The sequence below is a fragment of the Cryptotermes secundus genome, unplaced genomic scaffold (assembly GCF_002891405.2).
Source record: "Cryptotermes secundus unplaced genomic scaffold, Csec_1.0 scaffold289, whole genome shotgun sequence".
In the NCBI taxonomy this organism is placed as follows: Eukaryota; Metazoa; Arthropoda; class Insecta; order Blattodea; family Kalotermitidae; genus Cryptotermes; species Cryptotermes secundus.
Window position 1 is genome coordinate 1,715,346 of NW_019722431.1, and position 12,490 is coordinate 1,727,835.

General features: G+C 43.4%; 1 protein-coding gene across 5 annotated transcripts in view; it reads left to right on the plus strand.

Annotated features, from left to right (window-relative positions):
- The window catches only part of LOC111861391 (aquaporin AQPAe.a), a 61,617-nt gene that overhangs the window by 32,330 nt on the left and 16,797 nt on the right, over positions 1 to 12,490 (plus strand). The window contains exon 1 of one of the 5 annotated variants that reach the window (XM_023845920.2): positions 3,419 to 3,514. The exons of the other annotated variants lie outside the window; for them this stretch is intronic. Coding sequence (XP_023701688.1) covers positions 3,481 to 3,514 — 34 coding nt within the window. The 5' untranslated portion in view covers positions 3,419 to 3,480. Of the gene's footprint in view, positions 1 to 3,418; positions 3,515 to 12,490 lie in introns of those variants that run through there. 5 annotated transcript variants of the gene reach the window in all.

Sequence of the window (12,490 nt, forward strand, 5' to 3'; positions counted from 1 at the left end):
TACAGTGCCAAGGTGCTCCATTTACGTTAATCTATTTCATTGCTTGCCATTATGTCATTGTAAAATTTAAAAAGTATTTAAAAATGTTCGTCAATTATAATAAATATTTATATACTAAAAACTTGTTAAGATTATTTATCTTATCTGTCCCAATTCTAACACCGCGCATAGTTCCACCACTGTGGGAGTCATTCCTCTTACTCTCAGTGTATATCGTGTCTCGTGTTGTGTGTTCCCTGTTTGGTTGCGGGTGTTGTTCTTAGTTCCCTTTTTACTTGTATTTATTTACTAGTGTAACACCCGTCGAGAATTCAATGCGATGTCTCATCATTTTTATATGAGATTTAGTACAGTTAACTTCCCCTGCTTCTCCCGTATTCCTTTCCAGTCATACATGTTATCAAATAACTCTCGTTCACTATATTTCACATATCCACATAAAATATTCTTCCAGACTTGTTCTGGGGCCCACTCAGCCCCTTATCTAATGGGTACTGGGTACTCTTTCCCCGGCAAAAAAAAAAANAAAAAAAAAAAAACGGCCGGGGTGTGAAGCCGACCACTCACCTGCCACTAGTGCCAAGGTCAAGAATATGTGGATATGTACATCCACTCCCCATACGCCTTTATGGCGTAGTGCTTAATTAGTTAAGCACAAGGATGATTTTACCTAAAATATTATCAGTACTCACAACATAGACACAATACACTGAAACTAAAGGCTGCTATGGTAGCCGGAAACTGAATATGGCAATTATATATCCCACCTTTACAGATATATGTATATAGTCACGTGTATGAGTGACTGTAGACGGGGTTTGGATTGGCGACTCGATTTATTGACCACTTATACACTCACGAATAGTAACTACACTTTACGGATCACCGTCACACACAGACTAGTGTCCTCAGTCTATTACAGCCTCTACTGGCCGTTTCCTGGAAACGGATTTTAACACAAGAACTATAACAGTCACACTGAATTATACACTCCAAATCTCTTCACCACCTGATTATCGACTAACTAAGCTCAAAGTCAAATTCAAATTCACATTGCGACTGACGGTCAGTCGGTAAGTCTTGGTGTAAAGCCCCATCTGGGGCTCATGACCAGATATTTATTACTGTTTGACAGTCATAGTCTTGTTTTTGTGGATCGTCCTCTCTGACTAGAGGACGGGCCTGTCTTTTGTACATGCTGCTGGCAGGTCCGAGTCCCTTGGTAATCGCGACCATATTTTACTGCCTCAGATTTGAGACTTCCCTTTTCATTGCCTCCTACGATTCACAGGATCACGATGGATGTATTCGACCCCGCCTCCACACGGAACTAAGCTCTAAACCTCGTCTCGCTTATAACCCCTCGGCACGGACCATACAGAAAACGCCGTTCCCCTGTTGGTGTACTACTGTTGCGTTCGTGTCTGTTGCTGCTGGAACGTGTTTACTGAGCCGTTACCTAGAAATAGCTCTGGTATATCTGCCTATCTCGAGATCGTTGTATAGCGAAGGCTCTATATGCTACAATAATATATATATACACACACATAAGGATTTATTTATTGCTTATTTAATGACTTTTTCAAGAGCTCAAAATATATGGCATTGAATGATATGATTAGCCAACAATGAATTGAAAAGGTTGCAGAAGAAAGTGGTTGCGGCTTAATTTAAAATACTATCCTGGCATTTATGTGGAGGGACTGAGGAAGACGTTGAGGAACTTGAGTCGGGACAGCCGATCTGCAGGCCGAAATTGGATTACGGGGCTCCCGAATACCAAGCATAAGTTAGGTTTCTCCAAGTTTCTTTCCAGTGCTTTCTTCTCAAACATCCCCCCCCCCCAGTACGTCAGGCAACAGGTGTCACACTCGATATAGCGACTGATCGGGATATTCTGTTCGGCGCCACGGCACTGGGGCGTCAACAGTACCACTTAATTTTATTCAATGACGTGGAGCACTAGGAGCTTCTTCTCCATTCCCCCCATATGCTTTTATAGCGGTGTTCTTAGGCAGAGGCGCATATTTTTTTCCTTACGAGTTTGATGCTCGGTCTCTTATCGTAGCGAAAGGCAGACCGTGTTAGAAACTTGGTCTCTCACACGACATTTCAGGTTCTCACGGCACTGGTATGTGACGCCATGTAGTCTGGCACATTTCAGTGGGAGAAACCTACTGCTTCCTTCTTCAGGTTAGAAGAGGGGCCTTCTATCTTGAAGACGGAGCATGATTTTCTTCCGAAAGGTTTTTGCCTGTCTACTAAACTACACGACAACACATTCCAAAAGATAATAATCGTCTTATCATGAAGCAGAGTCCTTCCTAAGACGCTGACAGTTGCTGAGCTGGTCAAGAAGTGACTCCGTTCAGAAGATGTGACCATTTGACTGTGTCATGAGTTAGATGAATGCAAACCACATACTCACATACAATTCTTTTTGAAAAATTTATATTAATATTATCCTCGTGTATATTCCTGGGTACCGTGCGGGTTGTCTCAAGCTGTAACGCTGCTGGTTTGAATTCGGGAGATGTCTGGTTCGATTCTCGGCAAGAGCACCGAGTATTCTGACTGACGTTTTTCGTGGTTTTCTTAGTGTATCCAGGCAAATGCCGAGATAATACCATAAATTAGGCCACAACATCTTCTTTCCACATTCTTTCCAATTCATTATTCACTAGTAATTAGGCGATTCGACGCTGTATGGTCCTAGTAACTAAAACCAACTTAAAATGAACTACAAACAAAATATATTCTCGGACTATCAGCCGTGCCAAATGGTTAAAACTTACCGACGTTTCAGGAACCACATCTGTCCACGTCAATAGTCAGAACCTTATGATTTATGATGGGGACAGAGATTATTCCTGAAACTTCGGTAATTTTTAAATCAATTGACACAGTCGATAGCCTGAGAAGATTTCATCAACTTCAGCCCCACCATGATGGTTTCAGATCTTACAAACAGACAAATACTCGTAGACGGTCCCATATTATTTCTTCCATTCAGGTTTTCCGATGAAAATTGTGTATGCATTTCTAATATCCTCAGCCTGTGTGGCGTGTTCCCTGCGCAATTCATCCTTCACCATCTGATCGACCCATTAATATTCGTCGGAGAGTACAAACCACGAAGCCCCCCCCCCCCCTTACGTAATACCTTCCATCCTCTCGCTTCTAAGTCAAAGAGAGAGAGAGAGAGAAACTTTGGCAATATTTGAGAGACTGAATGGAAAGTAAATAGGATCAGGGTTTGTGTGTAGCTGGTTGAAAACACACGCGACACGTCACGTTAAAATTCTGTAGCTTATATCATAGCTGTCGTTATTTGTATTTGAAAAATTAGCTGTCTTGTTGGATGGCCCCTGCCCCCAACCCCCCACCACTGCCCTTCCTGAACGTACGTCGGGTCCGGAGCAGGCAGCTGCAGTCAGATCCGATTGGCATATCTCGGGGGACGTTGCTGTTATTAGTGTTATGTCTCGTGACAGAGGAAGTAACGTTAACGGAGGTAAGCTCACACAGCACTAACAGTGTTAAGACAGACACAACCAGTGTATCACTTCGGCTGTCCAGTGTTATGGGACAATGCAAACAAGTTGAACTTCTGTTGGCATCGAAGCCTATTAACGATAACGTTTATATTTATGGCACTTTTACAAGAAATGAACAACATGAACGTGTAATGGAGATGTCGCATTTCTCCTTCCATAACATCTGGGAAACCATTAAACGCGTTACGATTACATTTATTAAAGTGAAACCTGTTTGTATGTTGACCAGTTTTTGGTTCCACTCAAACGCGATACCTTAGGTAAGGTGGCCAAATTACAGAAAATATTTTTAACAATTCCCTTTTTATCTCAATAGTGACAGTATTTAAATACTGTAAAATTTGTCTTATTTTACGATGATGAATTGGAACTAATTTGGAAGTGATCACGGTTTAATTGAGGTACCACTCCGATATTCGCCTGGATGAACCGAGGAAAACTACGTAAAACTTCAATCAGTATAGTCGATTCCCCGCCCAGCAGCTCCCGAATACACGGTAACTGTTGTTACCGCCGAGACACTGCAGTTTGATTTTAACTCCGTGACCACTGGTCAGATTACATATTTAAGACAAATTAGGAGAAATAAATTGATTGTGGAAAAGAAATAACTGTACTATACGAATTCAACAGCATACAGCACGCCTATAGTAAACCGCATAATAGCGGAATACAGCGTTTACTGCGTTGTCAAGTATCGATCTGTAGCAAGAAGGGCAAATACATATTGTCTGTCTGAAACATCTATAAGGGTACGTCACACCTGGAGTTGGCAACCTTACGGAAGAAAAGCCCCGCATGTTCAACGAGATATCCAGTAGGTCAATTTTGGTTGTCATGTTGGAAATAGAATCTAGTAACTTCCGAATGATGACGTAACGATCTGCGTCACTGTCTGATGATGACGCACCGTCAGTGACGTTCTTGGCACACACACAGGAAGTGTAAAGTCTTCGCGTTGAATGTTCAACGGATATTCCACTAATTTAAGAAAACAGAAAAAAGAAAAACTTTTAAAGATTTATAGTGTTATTCGGTTTGCAACAGTAAGTAATCATGGCTGTTTAAACTTCAAAATCGCAAGGGGTATATTTAAAAATATTACGTCCTTTAAAGATTCAAAAAGTCAAAGTCACATTGCGACTGACGGTTAGTCAGTCAGTCAGTCAGTCAGTCAGTCTTGGTGTCGAGCCCAATCTGTGGCTTTTGACTAGCTATTTATTACTGTTTGACAGTTACGGTCTTGTTAGTGTGGGGAGCCCTCTCTGACGAGAGGATGGGTCTGTCTTTTGTATATGCTGCTGGCTCTTGCCAGCACAGTCTTTCTTGAGTCTGAGTCCCTTGGGACTCGTGACCTTATTTTACTGTCACAGATGTGAGACTTCCCTTTTCATCACCTCCCATGGCTCGCAGGGTCACGGTGGAGTATTCGACCCCGCCTCCACATGGGGGGATCTCTTAAAGACTCGGTTTATCTTAAATCTTATATAAGAATTCAGTTCGTACCTCACAGGAAACACTGCACCTCCATTACAAAGCACAGCCGATTAATGCTGTTTAGGGAAACGGTCGCTGTTTATTGTGAGAACCATACGGAGCACAGAGATACGTTATGTGGGTAGAATGCAGAGTGGTGGTACAAATAGTAACCACTGAGCTCCGAAGTATATACCGACATATTTCGGCTGCACTGAAAACTACTACCTCGAAACCATCGTCATCAGGTGTAATTGTATACCCTAAAGACACTGCGACGTGCCGGTCTTGTTGGGTTTGAGGTTCTCATAGCGGCTTTTGTGAATAGTATGGGCTTCTGGGTTGTGACGCCGTGTAGTTCGGAGAAAGCCCGACGTTTCGGAGAGATATTCAGGCGATATGTTCTCCCGATATGTTGGAGTTTCTCCGAACTACGCAGCCTAGCAATATGATTAAAACGAAATTATTTTATGTGCGAATCGTGTCTAAAAATTTGTATAGGAGCAATGAAAATGCAGTATTGTGAAAGCTACAATAGAAAACAGGTGTTACCCATGAATGTATTTCTTTATGTAACTACCAAGCGTAGCCTATAATTAAACGCGGTATAATATAGAAACGTGTTATATAACAGCCTACATGACTATTTCAATGGGACAGAGTTCTTATTAAGACGCTTACAGTTGTCCAGGTACTGAAAAAATAACCTCCTCTTATGGAATCTGAGGGCTCGTCATGTTCGCACACCCCGCTCATATCCTCAGCCAGATGAATCCAATCCACATTCTATCGGCCTGTCTCTTTAAGGTCCCTCGAAACAGACCTCCGATATGAAGTAAAGTTGTCTCTATGCTTGAGTAATTAAGCACTACGCCATGAAGACATATGTTGGAGAAGAGGTATAGCTCCACCATTCTTGACACCGACACTAGATAGAGATGACTGGTCAGCTTCAGGCCTCGGCCGCTTTACAAACGAGGAAAGAGCCCTCGGTAGCCATTTGTTAGGAGTCTGAGTGGGACCCAGACGTTGTGGTAAAGTTGTCCCTGTGCTTAACTAATTTAGCACTACGCCATGAAGGCGTATGGGGAAGTGGATGTATAGATCCACATTTCTTGACCTCGACACTAGTTGGAGTTTCACGCCCTGGCCGCTTTAGCCCTGGGGAAAGATCCCCCGGTACCCATTGGATAGGAGGTTGGGTGGAACCCAAAGCCGGTCTGGATGACTTGAAGAAGAGAAAATTCTTGACCCTACCGGGACTCGATCTCCGATCCCTCGGTCGTCCATTCAGTAGCTAGCCGCTATACCGACTCTCTTGACGTTGTGGCATAGAAATAAACCCTTTTCTCGTGACTGGAATCGAAACCCGGTCGCCCGGCCCGTAGCCCACTCGCTATAAAGACTGAGCTATCCCGTCGATAAGTGCAACACGAGCATCGCCCCGTTGTAGACTGTCCCACGTCAGTACTTACGTATCTTCCTGTCATTTCTGTGGGCTACTTCACGAAGCTGTAAGTAGCTACGCTATAGAGCCTAGAATGGAGGAGAGACATGGTTTCGATAGGTTCTGGGAGGAGACAGTCGTGGCCAAATTGAGGTACTATCCCGAATAACACGTGGAGAAACTTAGAGAAAACACTAGAAACCTCAGTCACGATAGCCGATATCCCAACAAAGACTCGAACCGAGAACCCACTGAATACATCTCTAAAGTGTTACAGTTACGCCAACCCATTTGGCTTACTTTTCTGCCATAAGCAACACTGAAGCCCACCTAGCTCGGTAAATATAGTGATTGGCTAGGTGCTGAACAACCAATGAACCGGGGTTCGATTTCTTGAAGGGAGAGATTGTTTTTCTCTTAAGCGTACACACAGGCTCTGGGACCCACCAAGCTTCCTATCCAAAGGGTACAGGGGGCTTTTTCTCTAGGGTAAAGCGTCCGGGGGCTCGAAGCTGACCATTCACCTCCATCTAGTGCCGACGTTCATAACGCGTGAAGCTGCCTTCCCCCACTCCTGATACGTTTTCGTGACGTGGTGCTTAATTTGACACAGAGGCACCTTTACGTTTACCAGGCAGAAGTACCTACAATTCGATGGGGTCACAAAACACGGCTTACCAAGATCTGACGCTGGTATCACGCCTTGCGAATTGTTAAACTCGCAGACAAACGTTTGAATTCAAAGCGCCGTGGACCAATGTGTATCGAGATGCAGAGACTGATGAACGTGTTGTATGGTGCACAAGTTTGTTGTGTTTTATTTATTTGTTTGTGTCTTAATTTAAGGATGCTTTCACTAGCTCAGAATATATACAGAGGAGCCCAAAAATGTATACCCAACTTTCCGCAGCCATTTTCTTTGACTGTCCTGTCATTCCATAAGATGGCTCTGACATTCATGCGACTAACACCATCTTTTGAGAGAATATCACACTACACATCTTATATTACAACTTTGCCGTTGTGTGCGTAGATAACCTCTATTAAAGTGTGTATACAATTTTTGTGGCCGCTCTGTGTATATCGTTGAGCGTTTGTTATAATTACGTGCCGACGATCGGGCCAACAAGCCAACAGAAATGTTTCGAAATAGTCTGTGCTAATGTTTTAGACACGTCAGGCAAATTTCCTTCCTGTGTGGTCCTCTGGCGCCTGTCGATAACACCCGTAAATATGGACATTACATATTGCCACTTCATATTAGAGCCTAAATGAATTTTTAAATATATTTCACTATATGTTCACACAGATGAAAAGCTCAAAACACGAGGTGTATAATCTAAGATAATAAATAATTTGTTCTACATTAATTGACACAACACGAGAATTCGGATAAGATTAAAAATAACGACGAACATGATTGGAGGTACACAGTAAATGAACATTCATTGAATTTTTTTCAAACGATGTTTTGTTTATAGGAAGACATTTTGTTAATGAAGTGAGAACACATTGATCAACGCATATCGTAACTTAAACATTTAAATATTAATTAGCATTTTGAAAATATTTCAAGGTTGAAGCGTGGTATTAATTGAGTTACGCTGCAGATTCATCACGTAACACCTCGTGCAAACACCGACTGATTTTAACCAAATGTTTTTCAGCGTTTCTGTTTGTCCACGGGATAACAAGATGGAGTCGAGATGTATAAGTTATTAAATTGCTAACAAATGTGGCAGTATACTGCCAGTGCCACACAGCCGTCCTAGGGAAAACTGGTCACATGTTTGCAGTTCTGCAGTCCGGGGTTCCAACGTCGTTATGAGGAAAGTCCTCAAATGGATCTTAGAGTGAGTCAGTCCAGTCCAGCTCATATCTTGAAGAGCTCTGTCTTTTTGGGGATGTAATGCTGTGTAGTCCACATAAAAGACAACCGACGTTTAGGAGGAACATATCTCTTCCATCTTCAGGGTCGAGGAATAATTAAGGAAATAAAGCAGTAAGAGGCAGGCGTCTTACATTTCAACTTTGAAGATGGACGTGATATGTTCCAGCAAACAGAACCCTCCATAGTTTCCGCTGTGAGTTCCTCAGATCCAAGACAGTTCATAATTTCACAAAATTCTTCTTAAAGATGCAGTTCAACCGTATTGGGCTGAGCTCGACTCTCGGGGAAACCTCGTTGAAATCAAATGTAGGATTGAATCTAGGGATCCACATTATATTATAATCAAAACGAATATATGGAAATTGTTCATGGGGGTTCACATGTAAAAATTAACGTCGCTGTGTTTAATTAATTAAGCACCACGCCATGAAGACGTATTGGAAAGTGGAGGTATACCTCCATCATTCCTGACCGCGGCACTAGATGGAGTTGAGTGGTCAGCTTCACTCCTCGGCCGCTTTACCCCCGTGGAAGAAGCTCCTGATATCCAATTGATATCAGGGTGGGATAGCCAGAGAGCCGGTGTGGACGCTGTGGTGAAGTGAAAAATCTTGCGCTGCCGGTAATCGAACCCCGGGCATCCAGCCCGTAGCCCGAAATGAATAAATTGAAATTCCCCCTGGAGGGGGGGGAAGGGGGGTTGACATGTGTTAAAATTGATGGACCTCAAACGGGGCCCTCTATTAGGCTCCATCCGACATTTGCCGGTCCAGCGGCACAAGCATACCGATGGTATCAAACAATCTTGATTTTGTGTGGTGTATGTAAACCCACATCAGTATCAAACTCAGTCAACTCTGTTAGACGTGCGCAACAGACAGAAATGGCGGAAGTACCTGTGTTACTCACTACGGACTCTCCCGGTAATTAATTCTTGATGTTAACGTTGCTACAGCATGCGGATATGGGGGATACTGCCGACGTTTCGGAGGTACACGCTGCCTCCATCTTGTGGGTCGAAGTATGTAGGTTGGTGTGTTTGTGTGCGCATATAACTTTGTTTTGAAAACAGCGGAGTGAAAGGGTAGAATATAAATTTCCTTCATTTCCCTCAATTCCAGCACCATCCTTTTCAAAACACAAGGTCATTCAGTGACTTCATGAATACAAACTGCAATAAGCCGTGACGAACAACTCTTTACAAAGTACCGCCTCTGTGACTAACCCCCCAAACTCACGGCACCGGCCGATGGCGCCGTTTGGGCCCGAGTGTACACAGAGATCGTCTGGATGCACTTGCACGCTCCAATTCCGCACTCTGTCTTACATCGCTTGAACTTGCTGACCTAATGTTGACGTAAACCCGCTACCACGTGATAGCCACATTACCTTTATCTTATCAGATAAAACCGTTGAACATAACATTCACTTTCAACACTTTTCCCACTTATACTCTAGTCCTATAGGAGCCGGGGTCTCGCAGTCGGTATAGCGACTGGCTACGGGCTGGACGGCCAAGGGATCGGAGTTCGAGTCCTGCTAGAATCAAGAATTTTCACTTCTTCACATCGTCCAGACCGGGTCTGGGACTCACCCAGCTTCCTATCTAGTGAGTAATGGAGGCTTTTTCCCCGGGAGTAAAACGGCCGGGGCTTGAAGCTGACCACTCACCATCAACTACCACCGAGATCAAGAACTCCCCCATATCCCTTCATGGCCTAGTGCTTAATTAGTTATGCACAGGGACAATCTGACCATTTAGGCCTATAACTGTGAAGACCGACTGCGTGAACACGAAGTATAAGAGAGAGGCTGCATGAGTGAGTAGAAAAAGAGGATGGAGGTTTATGTAGGTCGCCCAGTGGCGTACTGAAATATCTAAAGCTACAAATTTTAACACGTAGTTCCATTGGGATAAATAAGATATTCCTACAGAATTTCGGAACGAAACTTGCTGCAAAACGTGTCGGGATAGCTCAGTCGGTACAGAGATGGGATACGGGCTGGACGGCCGGGGTTCGATTTCTAGTAGGGGCAAGATTTTTCTCTTCTCCACGTCTCTCAGACCGGTTCTCGAATCCGCCCAGCCTCCTGTTCAATGGATATAGAAGGTTATTTCCCCTGGAGTAAAGCGGCCCGTGCGTGAAGCTGACCTTTCATCTCTATATAATGCCGAGGTCAAGAACGGTGGAGCTATATATCACGTATCTACTCCCTTATGTGTCTTCATGGTTACGCGTATTCACTATTTGCATTCAGCACATGCCCTAACGGACCATACAAGTGCGTACGAGAACGGCTTGTGAACCCACTGCAGTGTTTCTCAAGTCCTTAAGATTAGGATATCGCCCCCGAAATAAGTTGCTTAAGTGTAGTTCGGTATGTCCGTTGAGAAGCCTATGGTTAGGCAGTGTGAATAAGTGGTAACTAACAGATGCTAATACGAACATTCATGAAACGACTGGACCATTAAATATGTAACCAGACAAAATAAACAGGAAGTTCTGCTAAGAACTAATCTCCAACTTTCCTTTGATACGACACGGACCGCATGGAAAACGACGCCTCCAACAAGTCTTCGTTGCCGCAGGAATGTCTTTACCGAGTAGTCATTTTGCAACGATACGGGGATACACAGGCAGACCCACAGACACACGTGTCCAACAATTTTTCTATTGTTGCGTGTAGGCATTGCCGCGGAAACGTGTCTATTGAGCCGTTGCCTAGCAATGAAAGGAGAGATATAATTCAACGAGGCTTTACTTAGCAACGAGAGAACGGATACACATATACACACAGACTGAAGGAAGATATTTATGAAGTAAGTCGTTGAGATGGACTCAGGCGCTATGTTATACGTACCAAGTTTCATAAAAACTGGTTCAGGCATTCAAAAGTTAATGGGGGTGGTGATTTGAGGACAGACAGACAGTATGGAGATGACAGAACCTGTTTTAGGAATGTAGACTGAAAAATAAAAAGTTCGTCACGTGACAGATATAAGATAAATTTCTAAGCGCAAATGCGATGGCCAAAAGAAACTCTTTAAGAGGGCTGTGACTTCAAGTCCCGCTGATAACGGTGATGGATTTGTTTTCTAGGTTTCGTTTTGCGATTTAATTTTTTATCGACATTTTCCGAGATAAATGCCAGAAGAACGCTTATCTTTCACATAAGAAGGTCCATGCAAGATGAAAGACAGAGAGATGTTTCTACTGAGGTCATGAAACTTTACCATGTGAACATGATAGTGAAAATAGTACGGTAAAGTTATCCTTGTATCAGGCCGTGGAGGCCCATAGGGTTTTGAGACGTCGAGGCTCCCACATTTTCTGGATAATCGGCTCAAAGATGGCGGTAAGGTTGTCAGCCTTACTCGCCGGCCGCCCTTTACCCCTCAAAAAGATTCCTGGTACTCATTTCTGTTAGAGACTGAGCCGACCCTAGGGCCATAGTGTGCAGGGAAGGATTAGGTAAATTTAAAAAATCCACATCAGGATTCGAACCCGAGACCTTCCGGCTTGTAGCATAGTGCCTCAACCAACTACGCTACCGCGTACCCCCTTCGGTACAAGGAGGTCCCCTTATTTATTAAATATGTGGCCTTTAGTCCACAAGCCAACTATACCAACCGAACGACCGCCGCTTGTTAGCGAAGTTAGTGCCAACTTTAGCCGACAGAGGGTGTCGCATGGTCAGCGCATCGGGATTCCCACGGCCGTTAATCTAGGTTTTGTAGACCGCAGGGCTGTGTATATAACCAGGGAATTCATCGCCGATATAGAACAAAATTAAGATTTGTAGACAACTTATTAGGATTTATTGTATGAACAGATGACATAGCAGATTCTGTTCACTAATACGTCTTGCGTATCACTTACCGGATTTAGGTAAATATTTACTATAAGAAACTTAAACAGAGCTGGCCGAAGAATTTGATTTAATTCGTGACCGTCACACATTGCTCTTCTTTTGCATGACACTGACGCGTAGCCTTATCAGATCATTAACAAATACCTGTTGTGCTAATAAATGTAACACGACGTCAAGTACAGTTTAATTAAAATCCATAAATGTACTTGGAATATTTTCGATAGGTAAATCGTTATAAGCCGGTCA